The sequence below is a fragment of the Corythoichthys intestinalis genome, chromosome 3 (genome assembly GCF_030265065.1).
Source record: "Corythoichthys intestinalis isolate RoL2023-P3 chromosome 3, ASM3026506v1, whole genome shotgun sequence".
NCBI classification, from domain to species: domain Eukaryota; kingdom Metazoa; phylum Chordata; class Actinopteri; order Syngnathiformes; family Syngnathidae; genus Corythoichthys; species Corythoichthys intestinalis.
The window spans coordinates 67,108,900-67,126,691 of record NC_080397.1 but is presented as its reverse complement, the minus strand read 5'-3'; the positions used below and the strand labels follow the sequence as shown (position 1 = coordinate 67,126,691).

Below are 17,792 nucleotides of genomic sequence, written 5' to 3'. Positions count from 1 at the left end.
AAGTCACCATTCGGAGTTCCTTTTTCTGCTTTGTGGGTTGTGTGGGATATGGTTACGTTTTCACTGAGTGAAAACTAGTATACCCCATTTGGTTCACCATTGAAGGTTGTTGCATTCCCTCCAGAAAATACTACCAATGAAATGAAAGATGAAAGAAAGAAGTAAAGTATTCCAAACCATCAATCAAAACACCTGTGACTTTCCAAACACTTCAGGACCTGGACATTCTGAACTGTAAATAACATTGTATAACTTATCTTGATTCACCGAAATAAACTAAAGCCATGCAGAGGTGGGTAGTAACACGTGACATGTACTCTGTTACATTTACTTGAGTAACTTTTTGAGAAAAATGTACTTCTAAGAGTAGTTTTGCTAAGCTACAGTGGGGCAAATAAGTATTTAGTCAACCAACAATTGTGCAAGTTCGCCTACTTGAAAAGATTAGAGAGGCCTGTAATTGTCAACCTGGGTAAACCTCAACCATGAGAGACAGAATGTGGAAAAAAAAAACAGAAAATCACATTGTTTGATTTTTAAAGAATTTATTTCCAAATTAAAGTGGAAAATAAGTATTTACCTACAAACAAGCAAAGAGGTCTAACTTCTTCTAACGAGGTCTAACGAGGCTCAACTTGTTACCTGTATTAATGGCACCTGTTTTAACTCATTATCGGTATAAAAGACACCTGTCCACAATCTCAGTCAGTCACACTCCAAACTCCACTACGGATAAGACCAAAGAGCTGTCTAACGACACCATAGACAAAATTGTAGACCTGCACCAGGCTGGGAAGACTGAATCTGCAATAGGTAAAACGCTTGGTGTAAAGAAATCAACTGTGGAAGCAATTATTAGAAAATGGAAGACATACAAGACCACTGATAATCGCCCTCGATCATGGGCTCGATGGAAGATCTCTAGATCTCTATCGCTAGAGAGCATTTGGTTGCTCCAGAAGAGGACTGGGTGAATGTGTTATGGTCAGATGAAACCAAAATAGAACTTTTTGGTAGAAACATAGGTTCTCGTGTTCGGAGGAGAAAGAATACTGAATTGCATCCGAAGAACACCATACCCACTTTGAAGCATGGGGGTGGAAACATCATGCTTTGGGGCTGTTTTTCTGCAAAGGGACCAGGACGACTGATCTGCGTAAAGGAAAGAATGAATGAGGCCATGTATCGAGAGATTTTGGTTGAAAATCTCCTTCCATCAGCAAGGGCATTGAAGATGAGACGTGGCTGGGTCTTTCAGCATGACAATGATCCCAAACACACAGCCAGGGCAACAAAGGAGTGGCTTCATATGAAGCATTTCAAGGTCCTGGAGTGGCCCAGCCAGTCTCCAGATCTCAACCCCATAGAAAATCTGTGGAGGGAGTTGAAAGTCCGTGTTGTCCAACGACAGCCCCAAAACATCACTGCTCTTGAGGAGATCTGCATGGAGGAATGGGCCAAAATACCAGCAACAGTGTGTGAAAAGCTTGTGAGGAGTTACAGAAAATGTTTGGCCTCTGTTATTGCCAACAAAGGGTAAAAACAAAGTATTGAGATGAACTTTTGGTATTGACCAAATACTTATTTTCCACCATGATTTGAAAATAAATTCTTTAAAAATCAAACAACGTGATTTTCTGTTTATTTTCCACATTCTGTCTCTCATGTTTGAGGTTTACCCATGTTGACAATTACAGGCCTCAAGGGAGAGAACTTGCACAATTGGTGGTTGACTAAATACATATTTGCCCCACTGTATACTTTTTACTTTTACTACAGTAGATTTGTGAAGAAAAAAACACACTCTTACTCCGCTACTTTGGGCTAACAAGAGTCGCTACATACTTCCTCTTGATTCTACATATTAGATTTATTTATTTTATTTTTTTGCCAGCGATGCCAAGAGTGGCTCTACCAATTTCACCTATGATATGTCGCAACAATAAGCACGACTCCATTTTAGCAATCAGACGCAAGCTTGCCGTTCTATGTTCAAACTAGCCTGTTCAATCATGCGGTGTCTTTAAAGCACCGTAAAAAATAAAGTATATGACATAGAGCACTGCGCTCAACATGACTCGAAAGCGCGGATTTTAACCTCTCTCCCGTTTTTATTTAGCACCGATTGACTATGGAAAATCGGGGGTATGATCCTTTTACTTTTATAACTAAAATTACAAAGGAACTATTCACTATTCAAACTAGGAACTATTTTCTCCACCAGAGGGCACTCATGCTTTTTGGACAACTAATGCTTCATTTATGTTTTTTTTGGTCTAGTCAGAATTCAATGTTTTTTTTTGTTTTTTTTTTTCTTTTCTTTGGCTTAATGTCGTTGTAGGTACCTCAATTACATCTAGTTAATTTTTCAGGTAAATTGTGAATAATTTATTTTTGGTTCTATAAAACAAGTTGTGATTTGTTTATTGATTTCATGGGACGGGCTTGTGACGTCCCAAGTAGTTGTGACGTAGTTATGTAATGGGTTATTGTACAGTATCATTATGACAACACTTCATTTACATAACTTTGTGCTCATAAAAAAATACCATCGTTTAAAAAGATAAAAAAAATCCAACAAAAATGCAAGCAGTTACTCACAATGTTACTCATTACTTGAGTATTCGTTTCACCAAATACTTTTTACTTGTACTTGAGTACCCGGATAGCAGACCGACATTTAGTAAACGTTGATTTTCCATCAAAATGATCAGTATGGTTGACATACAAATTTGCGACGTCAAGTGACATTGAAACAACGTTGTTCTATGGTATGCCAGGCGATGGTTGGGTTAACATTGTTTTATAGATGATTAACTCATGTTGACAAATAGTTGACTAATGATTGACCGGGAAATAAGATTGAAAAGTTGTTGAATTATGGATGAGCAGGCGTTTTGGTCGAAAACATAACATTGATTCAGCGTTGTTTCAATATTATTAATAATCGAAATGACATTTAGGTTTTGTAAGAAATTCAACGTTGAAACAACATTAATTGAGGGTGCAAAAGTTACGTTGATTCAACGATATAAGATCGACAACGGAATGTTGATCCAACATCTTTTCAACGTCGGTCTGCTATCTGGGTACATTTTTTGGACGACTACTTTTACTTTTAATTGAGTAATATTATTTTGAAGTAACGCTACTCTTACTTGAGTGAATTTTTGGCTACTTCACCTGTCTCTGATGCTGTGTAATACCCAGGGATGAAAGTGGCTACAATTTCTTGCCGGAACTCCCCAACGCGAAGTGTTGAGTTAATTATCGAGGGTTGATTGAATATTTGCTTGTGCTCATATATACCTAATACATATTTTTTCTTATTGATATAACCAGTAAATGATTATTGCTTGCTATACTAGGTTGTAGTATAATGTTTAAGTGTTATAAAGTGTTAAAGAGGGTCGGGGTGACAACTGCCTTGCTTCATGGCCGTAACATTGCGTAACTAGACCTTCTGGGACATCTTCAGCATCTTACGTCTAGACTTTCGAGGACATCTTCTGTTCGAGGACATCTTCCATGGCCGCAGCGTTGCATAACTGAAGTGCCTGGGTCATTCTGACCACTTTATCTAAATGCCCTTGCTTACACACGTGTATTTAGTTAGTTCCGCCTACACGCTCACACATAGCCAATCAAAATCACATGGGTGTCTCCAGGTTGCTTTCCCCCTCCCTTTAGGGCGGCACCTTTCTGTGTTAGGACAAGCCCCTAATAAAAGAAAGAGCAAGGGGTTTAGTTTTAGATCAATTTTGGTGACTAAACAGCGTAATCTAGCATTTCACTGTCTAGTCCCTCCTTGCTCTCCTTGGCCAAGAAAACTGAGTGTCTTCTCTCCTTATTTTTGGGTAATTTTACAAATGTTTACCTAAGGATCTATTTTTGAACTTGACACGAAGGTTGCCACGAAGCCAGAAATTTTATTTATTTATATTTTTTCTTTCTTTTTTTTGGGGGGGGGGGGGGGGGGTTCAAACCTCTTACACTACTGAAATGCAAAGAAAACTATTTTAGCACAGTTATTTCTATAACACATACAAAAATAGATTTTCATTCAAAATTGTATTTTTTTTTCCAACAGAAACAGCAAAAACCCCAACCTCCAGCTCATAATTTTTATTTTCCCTCATTTCCTCACATACTAAATGCCAAATCTCAATTTTAACTACTTCAGAACATAGGATGTATATTAAAGTTGAAGTTAATGTAAACATTTACTTTTTGGTTGTTTTTTTAATAACAAGATATGAGCAACATACATTCAGAAAAGTAAGTACAAATGACATAATATGCAGAGTGAAATGGAATATATTTTGAAGATCGCGCAAACATTGACTTTTTTAAATTATAAGGAAATGAATAAATAGCCTAACATAAATGAACAAATTTAAGTCCAAAATGCACATTGACAGCTCAGATGTTCTGAACCTCCCCATCAGAGCAAATAAAACTAAATATGATAAGTAAGCCTCCTCATGTCTTTCATTGCTCTTAAAGATTTTATCCATTTTATGTTGCATTGCCCTTTTTTGTCACATCAATTCAACCTTTTTTTTTCTGCTCCAGAAAACATGCACATTTGAACCAATCAGAGCTAACTATCTCTGCTGATCACATGTCAGTATGTCAGCCAATTGAACGGATAAATGAGTCCAGGCATTTGCTTTGCTGCGTGTATTCGCACACTGACATGACTCATCATCGTCAGACTCAGAAAACTGCAGCAGCTGGAGAAACCTCCATGCCGTCCGTGGAATAAAATAAATAATAAATATTGGTGGAAACAGATTACGCTACACAAGCACTTTATTATGCTTGTTGTTAACACTTGTGTATATAAATCTGATGTTGGTAAATTGTTTACTTCCTGGAGATGAAATGTATGTGTGGCAGCTTCGCATTTTTTTTTTTTTTTTTACATAGCGTTTTGACAGTTGCTGTCATATTTTTGGAATCAAAGCACCGTGACTCATTCTGGCCCTGAGTCTTACACCGGAACTGCGTTCCTGACCGTTCTGGCCCACTTTCACCCCTGGTAATACCACATTCCACACTGTAAATGTAAAGTACAGTATTGTACACTTTTTGTATGCCCCCTACGTCCTCCAACCACTAGGGGTAGTCATGAGATCTGATTCAACCACGGGGGCGCGGTAGGGGCCAGCCGACTACACTATTATGACAGGTCCCCTGTTTACTAGTTGTGGTTTAAATCGTTATGTTTGCTTATATACGAGTCACTGGCTAAAACCTACAACGAACCGGTTTACGCGGATATCATCCTTTTGTTTCTTATCCTTGCACATTTATAGCTTTGTCTTTTCTCGTCGCAATTTAGCATTAGCTTTGTAGCTAGCTCTTGTTTTTAGCATCGACCGTGTAGCGAGCTGCTATCCGGAAGTTTGATTTCTGTACAGGTTAAATATGACATTTGCGGCAGATGATCTTCCCTGATACGTGCTCACGTTGGTTGAGTGGAGAAAAATGTCGTGCAAATCAACCAAAGTGGCTCCAAGTGTTGACTTTGACCACAGTTGTTCCGACAGCGTGGAATACCTCACATTAAATTTTGGTCCTTTTGAGACTGTTCACCGTTGGAGAAGGCTTCCTCCGTGTGATGAGTTTGTTGGAGCAAGGTATAATCTTATTACACCCTTAACAAGTAAAAATATGTCTGTTTCTTCACCTTACGTGTTCTATACTTCTATACAGGCGCAGCAAACACACTGTCGTGGCATATAGAGATGCTATCTACGTGTTTGGGGGAGACAATGGGTGAGTAAAATTTTGTCAGTGGTATTTTTGCTACTGAAATGATGTTAAAATTGTGTCTCACCACCAGCAAGAACATGTTGAATGACTTGCTCCGTTTTGATGTGAAGGACTGCTCTTGGTGTAGGTAAGAAATGGTCATGAGTTAGGACATAAACAGTGGTACCTCGACATACGACCGCATTGACATACGATCCTTTCGACATCTGGCGTAAAATTTCACTTGTCATTTGTCTCAACATATGGTGACATGCTCGAAATATGACAATTTATGACAGCGTCGCAATTTCATTGTTTTCCTGCAAGACGGACGCATCGCGGATTTTCTTGTTAGAGATATCAACATGGGTCCCAAGAAAGTTAGTGCAGGTGGTGAAAAAAAGGAAAAAGTTTTCGCTTACTAGGGCTGGGCGATATGGCCTTAAGTACGTATCACGATAAATTGAGCAGATTTACCTCGATAACGATAAATGACACTAAATTCGCCCAAGCGGACTGTTATATAATTTGAAAATTTGAATCAATGCATGGAATACAAATGAACTTTCTCGTTAAATTTATTTCCCAGCTTTCAATTTAACAATTGCACATGCAGTCTAAACATTAAGTATTAAAAAAAAATCTTGTAAACAATAAGAATTATAGTGTGAACATTTATAACAGCTTGTATGACTTGAAAAATGTACAACATTATAAAAATCAATATGACGACTGTGCAAACATGTCATTCTAACACAAATGACTTGCAGCTTTAACAGTACACTTCAGACAACTTATTTGTAATGGCTGCTGTGACATAATTTTTCAACACAAGCAGTGTTTCCCCTAGGATTTTTTGAAGCTGTGGTGGTAGGCTGCATCGGAGTCGGACAGCCTCACCATGTCGTGACACGGCGAATTTTTTTTTTTTTTCCATTATTTTTTCCCCCCCAAGAAGAACCATAGCAAAGATATATTTGAAATATTTCATTAGCTAGGCTAATGTTGTTGCTGTCAGCTACGGTACATGTATGTAAAATGCGTAGCTGATTACGGCTACGTTACCCTATGTCAGTGCTTCTCAATTATTTTCTGTTACGCCCCCCCAAGGAAGACGTAAACTCTCTGCCGCCACTGTAAATAGTATCATTTGTCTATAATATTACTACTATAAGTACGCCTCAGCCTAACATTGTGTCCTTTTTTTTCTATTAAAGAAAAAATGTAACATAGATCAACTTATAATAAAGTATACCTTTATTAACATTGTTTTGCTTGTAACAGAAAAGACTTAACGTGCATCAATTTGCCTGATGTAAAAAAAAAAAAAAGTCACATCCAAACTGTAAAAATACACTCAACGTACATTTTTGACCATTTGATACTGAAAAATAAAAAGTAATAAAATCAGTAAAAAATAACAAATTCAAATTGATTACAAACATTTACTCTTCAGGACAACATGCCCAAAAATTTGACTGAAAAAACAAAACTGAATAGAAGCCGCTATAATCATTTTTAGACTCAGTGAACAGTGGTCTTTCCTCATTTCCCACTATATTAAAAGTCAAAGCCAAAAGGCAAACGGCCCGAAAAAAGCGCATTCTTGGTGGCCGAGGGAGAACCGTAGGTGAGGGCGGTGGTCGTGACGATCCCAGGCCGAAAACGGCACTTCTCGGCCGGACACGTGAGAACCGGAGAAGACAGTGGGTCGCTGCGTGAGTCCAGCTCTGCATGAGTCTCTTCCATGTGCTCTTGCTTACTTTGAAAATACTGCACGCACTTTGAAAATTAGAGCGCCACTGCCACCCACGGAGTTGATGTGCAAGTACACTATTCTAGTACGGCAAAAAAAAAAAAAAAAAAGCATGTTCCCCGAGGTCACTCGCGCCACCCCTGGCATCGCTCTGCGCCCCCCCGGGGGGGCGCGACACACCATTTGAGAAGTACTGCCCTATGTAATAATGCGACTTTTTTTCTCGTAGCAATAGTACGACTTACATCTCGTAGTGACTCAGGGTTGGCAACCCAAACTGTTGAACGAGCCATATTTGACCCCCCCCCCCCCCCCCAAAAAAAAAAAAAAAAAAAAAAAACCTTCTATAGTATGTCTGGAGCCGCAAAAAATTAAAAGCCTTGTACAAGCCTTATAATTATCGATACTAGCTATATTACCCTACTATAGAAATGACTAAGTTGGCTAGAAATACATAATTCGCCTTCATGATTAAATGTTTATTTTCCCTGCAGTGGATCCTATAGAGAATGACGCACCACGTGACTACTCTGTTGTACGATGGCACCACAAGTTTAACTTCATTACAATATTAATGATTTGAAAGAATATTTGTGTCATGTTTGTCCTCCTAGAAATCCTATTAAAACACAAAATATATTTCCCTCCTCCATCTTTTTCCATTTAAAAAAACAAAACAAAACCTCCGAAGTAGCGCTAAAGAGCCGCATGCGGCCCGAGAGCCGCGGGTTGCAGACCGCCGTTAACTTGTAGTCCTCCTTTTTCCTTTTATTTGACCCTCATAAGTACTACATTACCACAACAATAACACTCCTTCTGTCAACTGACCCATTCACAGGACTGGGGGAATTCTAATAGCCGTGTAAAGAGTTTTACTTGATTCGGTGAGAAGGTGAATAGTTTTTTCCTCCGTTGTTCGTGAACTAAATTTCCACACAAACGCACATCGGGGTACCATTAACTTAGCAAGGAGAGGTATGAGAGTCATTTTTCGAGTGTCCCAGAGCTCGCGAAATTGGGGGGGGGGGGGGGCGCATTTATCAGTTTCGTCAGCCGTATTTGTCTGAAGTTGGCGCGCCGGTGTTGTGCCGAGAAATAGCCACTCCGCGTGAAATGTCCCCCCTGACGGGAGCGCCCACACGTCACTCGTACAAACAGCCTTTTCTTACCAATCGATGGACACGGAAACGACGTTCTTGTACCGTGAATATGTATCATTTTACTCTGCTTGAACTGATAAATCTTTTACTGTGACCAACGCTCTAAAAATAGAACAAGTCTTTATTTTGGGCATCGCCTCTCCGCGCAAGTTCAGTCAAAGTTTGCTTTCCGCCCAAGACCGCCGTCCACCGCTCACTTTCGCCGAAAAGTCCGATCCAAACTATTGTAATGCTTTGGATACGGGGAAGAAGGAGAGAAGTCTTCATTTGCTTACCCACTTTATTGTGGTAACCATAATAAAGAAAAACAATAAAAAAAATAACAGCGGGCTGCTACGACATGCGACCGCTATCTCGCTTGTTCTCCCATTCTTCCTACTCGTTCCCCTTGCGGCAGTTTAAAACTGCGGTCACTGCTTACTGCGGGGCCTGAATAGTTACGAACATTAGGCTACAATACACAATGAATAGGTGTCCGCTGAACTCCTCCCACTCGGCTGCCGCTATTTTGAAGCGGCCTTAAAAAATACCGTATTGGCCCGAATATAAGACGATGTTTTTTGCACTGAAATAAGATTGAAAAAGAGGAGGTCGTCTTATAACTGCGGCCTAAAAAAAAAAAAAAAAAAAAAAAAAAAAAAAAAAAAAAAAAAAAACTGCGGCCTAGACATATACCCATTCACGACGCTTGATGGCGCCAGTCATCAATGAATCGAATGCTGAACGCGACTCGGGCGGCCAAAGCGAACCCCTGACACGAAGAAGAAAGTGGTAAGAAGGAAAAGAGAAGAAAATACCGGTAATAGAAGAGATAACCGAAAATGGAGAAACTTCGCGACAATTTGGAGAAAAGTGGGTCGAAGATTGGCCAGGTTAACCGGTGTTTGGCCATTCCTTACTACGCGGCGAAACGTCCTACACAATGCTCAGGGCGCTTGCATATGCATTCACACGCATGCGCACATCGGTTGGAAGCGGCGAGTACTCACTATTTTTGTTTTTATTTAGTTATTTAGAACCTTTTCACAGCCTCAAAGATACTTTTTGCATGTATTACCCTCTCATACTTTTAACCATTGTGTTTTTTTGTGTTAGCTTTGAAGCAGTTGACCACATTAGTCACGTAGCGTATTTAAACCGTCCTTATTTGACATAACTACATTTAAGTATTTTCTGCAGGCATTTCTTTAGTACGTTATTCCTGTATGCATCTAAACAAAACAAGTTTAGAGCACACGGTAGTAATTTAGGTGTCAAATTCGACTAATGTAGGACGTTTCGCCGATGTAGGACATTTTGGCAGAACACCGGCAGCTGAGGAGAAGTTATGACGCAAACTTCAAGTTGATGGTGATAAATGAGGCGGTGTCTTCAAACAACTGCAAAGCGGCTGTGAAATATGGTGTCACAGAGTGTAACGTACGGAGATGTAGAGCTCAAAAAGATCGCCTAAAAAATGCTCACAGTCAGAGAAAAGCTTTCCGTGGTCGTTTCTGTATAAAAATTAATTTGGTGTTCAAAAAGTCTTTTTTCAAACTTGAGTCTTGAAAAAGAGGGGGTCGTCTTATAATCGGGGTCGTCTTATATTCGGGCCAATACGGTATATATAAAAAATAAATAAATAAAATACATCTCATTTGCCAGGCGTGGCGGCTTTTATTTTAGTATGGCGGTGCGCCACAATCTGTTGAATATAGGGGAATCCCTGACAAGTGTTTACGTCAAGGTTTCAGTTTTTTTTTTCCCAGAACATTTTTTAATACATGCAACCACTACACAGACACAACCAGATTAAAGCTGTATTGCTCTGATGCCAATGACACATTTAAGATTTTATGATGGCAGAATAAAGCAAACACATACAGAAAAATAGCTGTGGCCATTAAACTGTCATATTATATATAGGCTTCACTGTTGGATTATACTTTATGCTGAGTGCTTTACCATCATGAAAGCTTTCAGAGAAATCACACAGAGATACCAAATAACGCGACATAATGATTGCTACATGAAGTCCGTGCCCAGTCCACTCATTAATTTCAGCCGTTTCAACAAGGTTAGAGCCGCTATCAGACTCCATCATGTTCATTTGTAGCCGCTGTTAGCCGCTAACGTTAGCCTGTGGCTTGGCTACCAGAAGAAAGCACTGAAAGCATCCTCTCCTGAAATCGTGAGAACCACGGAGGACAGCGGGTGAAAGCCCATCTGGAACCCGCCAAGAGTTTACTTAATGTCGGTTGAAAGTTTGGCGAAGCTAACTTAAGCCCGACTCCATCCCGTTTACTTGTAGCGTTAGCTGCTAGCGTTAGCCTACCGGGCTTCCATTTGTTTGGCTTCCTGAAAACCACGTGACTCCATACGTAAGCACACTGTCTGCTTTCTTAAAGGGGAATGAACATAGCCAAACAACACAGAGTCAAAGCGGGATGAAAAGACTATATTTTCTTGTTTTATTAAATTACCGAATTTACCGACATGGTCAAAATGACGTCGGTCATCATGAAGAATTTCGGTAACGGTAAATTTTCGCTTTACCGCCCTGCTCTACCGCTTACCATTGAAATTAAGATGCAAATGATGGAATATGCTTACAGTCTCAACTAGGCATGTGCCGGTTACCGATTTCAAGGTTTACCGTGATATGAAAACTTCACTGTTTCAAAGCCACTAAAATTATCGGTCACACCGTACTTTTGTTATGAGCTATTTTTGAGTTCCCAAAAATGTAGCGAGAAATCCGTGGCTTGTAGCGGCAGTGCTCATCCATTCCCTTCCAGTTGTTGCTCTGTCCTGTGTCTGTCAGTGAGACTACACCTGAGCTTCCCCCCCGTCAAAAATAGACAAAGTTGTTAGTATAGGGGTACTTTGGGTACCGAGAAGAAACAGACGGCCACGGCTTAGAGGAGGAAGGACAGCCGACGTGCAGGCAACCTCCAACATAAATTCACATTTACGTGATTATCATCTGTCATTTAAGTATAAACGCTGTCATTAATGTTTCCCTCCAGCTACGAGAGTTCACTCAATAATAATAATAATAATAATAATACATCAAACTTGTATAGCGCTTTTTTGGACACTCAAAGACGCTTTACATAACATAACACATAGCAGTGACGTGCGGTGAGGTTTATAGTTGGTGAGGCACTGACTCCTTTAGTGTCAGATTTCCAAATATATAAACCAAAAAGGGTAGCTTATTCAATTGGCTACTGGTTATTTCATATCTCATCAGCATTCTTCACAAAACACGCACACACGGTACATATTATCGATATGTAAAAGTAAGAAAATAACATGCATTTGCGATAATTCATGCAACATAAATGAGAGTAAAGTGTGGTGTACAAAACCAAAGAATTCAATTCTGACCTTTAGTGAAATATTCAGTTGTTTTTAAAACTTGTAATTCTGATACTTTAATCAATTTATTACAGATTGCTAAACAAAAAGTGTGAAAAGAAAAACAAAGAATATTTTATTTAAGGCCAAAATTTAGTTTTTAAATATTCTATTGTATTTTTCTTAGTCTAAGCTCTTTTTTTTTTTTTTTTTTTTTTTTTTAATAAGATTGAAATGAAAACTGTTTGTGGTCTTGCGCCTGTCCTTCACCACAAAAACCGTCGTTACTTTGGAAGAACATAGGTTTGGTCTCAACATTCGTAGGGACCATATAACAGCATAACCTGCATGTAGGTACACTTTTTGCTGGAGACGGGACATTAATAAGACCAAACAGATTGGATGAAGGGGGCAAAGGGCCACATTTCTCATGTATATGAACCTAGTTAATTAATAGGCAAAATGATCAATGCAAAATAAATCCTTATCTACTGATAATAACTTTTATGTGCATTGGTTCAGATAATACACTGTTTGATTCAAACCTTTGTTTTCAAAAAATACTAAAGAAACATTTTGAAAACTTCCTGAATAAATGTCTGTTTTTTATTAGCATAAACATAATGAAAATAATTCACTTAATAATGGTAGGGTCAATTCTATCCTTACAACATATGGAACTATTGAAAGATATAAATTCTCTATATAACTGAACATTATATCATGCAAAAAAGGTAAGGTTGCTTAAACGTTGGTGGGGACAATTTTAGCATCCTGAAAAGTTGGTAGTGTTATGTCCCTACCGTCCCTATGCAAACCTACGCCCTTTTTGTAAAAGTCCTCCTTATTTTCCTTTACTTTAAAAAAAATCTCTCCGCCTCAATGGAGAGGATTGCTTCAATTAGATCGCTGTGTTCTATTTGACAAGCCAGAACACACAGTGGATGTGTCCAAATGTCTAGCTAACCTTTCATCTTTCTCAGAAAAACCATGTAATCGTTCTACATATATGCCACGTTTAGAAGAGCTTACACGCTCATCGTTACCACGAAATGTTAACTCCTGTTTAGCTAGGATGCAGGTTGCATTAATGAGGTATTTCAAACTCTTTACCTTAGCATTCTGGATGCTACAGTTGAGCTTCCGCTGTTCGTCAAAGCCAAATCGATCCTTGAACTTCCAAAAGTTTTTAAAGCAATCAGGCTTTGAATGTGAGTGGTCAAGCTCTCGTGTTTGCTGAGGCTTCGTGGTAGTTTTTCTAATGTCACAATATCTCGTGTTAGTCCAGACATTGGCACAAGTTGAGAAAAAAAGGCAGGGAAAGCAGCAAAGCCGATTTTTTTGAAGGACAGCCACATAGCCAGTCTTTTCGGGTGTACCAGTCCATTTGAAAAGCGCGAGTTATCTTCTGTCCCGTCGTTTGAAGCAAACCTTTTAGCTCCGGTGTTGTTAATCGCGTCCACTTTTGACGGAAAGTCCAGTTTCACGTACGCACCCTTTCAGTGCGGCAGAGTACTATCTGCCGCAACCTGCGCCTTTTCACTGCGGTTTTATTTCCCATCAGCAAAACTAAATATGTCGCTAACAAAAATTAAACTTTAAGGGTTAAAGACATTAGCCAGACTGTGGAAAATCAGGTCAAATAAACGCATCTGGAAACATTATAATGGCGACATGCAGATGTACGGCAACCAGCACGCTCCAATTCCATGTATCAACCCAGTTTGTTATGGATTGCGCAATCAGAGGTGAGGCTTCACTTGTTGCTGCCGCACCTCTCGTTTCATTTCGTTATTTGAACAGGAAATGGGCAAATTCAGCGATTTTGACTGTAAAAAATGTTTGAAATGAGTCATACATAAAGAGCAATGGACGAATATTAATATAAATTTGATGCTATAATTATTTTTTTGTCATGATGACAGGTGAGGCTCTGCCTCACCTGCCTCCCCTGACCGCACGTCACTGACACATAGACAGAATTAAGAGGTGGGAAAAGCTAGTTTGAACAGGTGGGTTTTTAGGAGTGATTTGAAGTTTTGTGATGAGTCAGAGTTCCTGATGGGTTTTGGGAGTGAGTTCCAGAGAGCTGCAGCGGCAAAGGCTCGGTCCCCCAAGGTTCGGAGCTTAGTGCGAGTGATGGGTGTGAGGAGATTGGAGTCAGCAGAATGTAGGCGGCGGGAAGGACAGTGCTGTTGGAGAAGGTCAGTGAGGTAGGAAGGGGCCAGGTTATGGAGGGACTTGTAGGTGATTAGGAGGAGTTTGTACTGAATCCGGTATGAGATTGGAAGCCAGTGAAGCTTTTGGAGGATGGGGGTGATGTGCTCTCTGGAGCGGGTGTGGGTGAGGAGGCGGGCAGCAGAATTCTGGACGTATTGCAGCTTTTGGAGATGAGAAGATGGAAAACCATAGAGGAGGCTATTGCATTAGTCGAGTCTGGATGTGATGAAGGCGTGAATGAGTATTTCAGCTGTGGCTTGGGAGAGGGAGGGACGGATGCGGGCGATGTTGCAGAGATGAAAGAAGGAGATTTATAGTGAGGTGGCTGATGTGTGATTGGTATGACAGTGTTGAGTCCATTATGATGCCAAGATTGCGTACGGAGGTGGAGGGGGTGACAGGGTGACCATCAATGAGGAGAGAGAGGTTGTGTACAGAGGGGAGGAGAGCTTTGGGTCCGGTGATGAGAAGTTTTGTTTTGTTACTGTTGAGTTTGAGAAAGTTATTGTTCATCCAGGTTTTTATGTCGGACAGGCAGTTTGAGATTTTAGAGAGAATGACAGGGGTGATGGATTTAGCTGAAATGTACAGTTGAGTGTCGTCTGCATAACAGTGGAAATTTAGTCCATGGTGGCGAATGATTTGACCGAGGGGAAGCATATGGATTATGAAGAGGAGGGGGCCGAGGACCGAACCTTCGGGGACACCATGGGTGACTGGAGAGGTGTGGGATTTATGGTTATTGATGGAGACGAAGTGGTGACGATCGGAGAGATAGGGGGTGAACCAGAGGAGTGCAGTTTCAGATATCCCTATTGACTGAAGACTAGATTGCACGACCCACTCTCGCATTCAATCTATAATGGCGCCGTTTTACCTATATATAGAGCTAAAACGCAGTGTAAAATGAGTAGAGAGAATTTTGGCAGCCTATGGAGCTTTTTTTTTAATTGGTTAAAGCCTTACAATCCCTCTCTCAACAATTAGAAATATCGTGGGAAGCAATGTGGGGGAGAAAGGTAGTAGCTATCTTTTTCTTAACACTCTATGTTATTTCCCAACGCAGAGAAGATATATCAATTGGTGCCACTACGCACAGTCATGGAAGCACTTCCCATCATGCATTTGGGCAGAACAGTTAAATGGCTACAGTATCATTTACTGAAAGCTCAACAAATACACCAGATGGCAATATTTAGTCACAATATACAAAGTTAAATTTATCCTTTTAGAATTACAAGTCTTTCCATCCTGAATCCCTCTCACAGAAAGAATGTTAATAATGTAAATGCCATCTTGAGGATTTATTTTCATAATAAACAAATACAGTACTTATGTACTGTATGTTGAATGTATATATTCGTCCGAGTTTTATTCATTTTTTTTCTTAATGCATTGCCAACATGTATATGATCGGGAAAAATTATCGGGAATGATTGGAATTGATGGCGGCACAGTGGCTGAGTGGTTAGCACGTCTGCCTCACAGTTCTGAGATCAAGGGTTCAATCCCGGGCTTCCGCCTTCCTGTGTGGAGTTTGCATGTTCTCCCCGTGCCTGCGTGGGTTTCCTCCGGGAACTCCGGTTTCCTCCCACATCCCAAAAACATGCATGGTAGGCTGATTGAACACTCCAAATTGTCCGTAGGTATGAGTGTGTGCGTGAATGGTTGTATGTCTCCTTGTGCCCTGCGATTGGCTGGCAACCAGTTCAGGGTGTCCCCTGCCTACTGCCCGTAGTTTGCTGGGATAGGCTCCAGCACCTCCGCGACCCTCGTGAGGAAAAGCGGCATGGAAAATGAATGAATGAATGAATGATTGGAATTGAATCGGGAGCAAAAAAAAAAGCAATCGGATCGCGAAATATCGGGATCGGCAGATACTCAAACTAAACGATCGGGATCGGATCGGGAGCAAAAAAACATGATCGGAACAACCCTAGTTAACACTTTATTTGACTGCGGTGTCATAAGATCGTCATAATTATGTAGTGATGCACGATAATGCATTTTTCAGCTGATACAGATAACCGATAATTTCCTCCTCGTTCCAACCGATAACCGATAATGTTAAGCCGATAATTTTATTAAAAGATTTATGTAAAATTTTAAAGTATACACAAGAGAAAATATTACTGTGCAAAAATATTGCTCTTTTTTCCCAACATCAAATGTGAACAAGTAGTAAATTCCAACATCTAAATAAAGACGGATTGTCTGACATTGTGTAATGGTAAACTTTTGGCAACAATTACTTACAGAGTTAATACATAAGTTGCACAAAAATGGCTTTAAAAGTAAGCCATTCCTAACGTACAACATTACTACACAGCAAAAACAACTCCTTAAAACTAGTTAAATTCTCTTTTTTTCAGTGTAAATCTATTGGAAATAAGAGAAATTAACTGCCAGCATTTCAAGTATATTTCACTCAGATTTCTTGAAGAAAAATAGCCAGCTGAAAATGAGCTTAACAGCCTTATTTTAAGCAATAATTTATTATACATAATCCTAAAAAAAAAAAAACTTGTCAGAAATGTTCTTTATTCAAGAATATGTATGGTTCAAAACATTATTTGAAAGCAATTTTTTCTTGATTTAGTTGAAAAATGACATTTTTATAGATGTTTGGGCTTAATAAGAACAAATGGCAATATTTAGTTCAAGTAAGTGGAATAATCTGGCGCATTCATCTGTTAACTAGTCTTCAACACTCAAACAAGATGGGGAAAATTATTTGACTAGATTTAAGAAGAATGATCTGATTAAGACGTCATAAATTTAAAGCGTACTGAATGCATTACTGACTGGATGACTTCTTTGTGTGGTTTGGTGCATGTTAAAATTATCAACTAACCACTGTGCCGTCATGATAAACATGCTTTCTTGACATCACTTGTGTAAATGTCCGTGGTAAAACTGATGTGATCGGCATGTCTTTCACGAAGAATCGTGGTCGTATAAACTGCATTGATTTTTTCATCCAGGGGTTTGGCTATCGGGTCATTTCGGGAATTTCATCCTCGCTGCGGCGTATTCGGTGCATGGCTCTGCTCTGCCTGCCTAGGGCGAGGTGGCGGCCTGCTGGATCGGCGGGCTCAGTCGGAAGACAGCTACTTGTCGACTATCGGTCTGGTGAGATCTTTAGCCATAGATGGGAGTTTACCACCCGCTTTGGGCTGCATTCCCAAACAACCGACTCCGGGAGGACCGCAGCGTCTCTGTATCGTCACAAGCCCCGTAGCTTCCTTTATAGTTTATTTGTGTTTACAGTAGCTTTAGCATTCGCGCTAGCAGCAGCCTCGTATTCTTTCCAAAAATCATTGTGATCCAGTTTTAGATGGCTGCTGGGTTAGTGGTCAAAAAATGAGCACTGACTGAACATGAATTTTGATTGTTATCTGTGCCTCTGCAATGGCTACTAGGAGGCATGTTGGATGACAACAGTGTCGAAAGCAGGTGGCAGCAGAGGTTGACTGTCTCCCCTAAGGGAGCAGTGTTTGCCAAATGAAGCTTCTTGCAGCAATGAAATCGGTCATAGGTCTTAGAAAGTCTTA

The 17,792-nt window shown here is 40.0% G+C and overlaps 1 protein-coding gene across 2 annotated transcripts in view; it reads left to right on the top strand.

Annotated features, from left to right (window-relative positions):
- Positions 1-5,160: 5,160 nt before the first annotated feature.
- Positions 5,161-17,792, top strand: part of LOC130913601 (leucine-zipper-like transcriptional regulator 1) — a 50,558-nt gene continuing 37,926 nt past the window's right edge. For both annotated transcript variants that reach the window (XM_057832330.1, XM_057832329.1), the window contains exons 1-3: positions 5,161-5,645; positions 5,722-5,784; positions 5,852-5,908. In XM_057832330.1, coding sequence (XP_057688313.1) covers positions 5,494-5,645; positions 5,722-5,784; positions 5,852-5,908 — 272 coding nt within the window. In that variant the 5' untranslated portion in view covers positions 5,161-5,493. The remainder of the gene's footprint in view (positions 5,646-5,721; positions 5,785-5,851; positions 5,909-17,792) is intronic.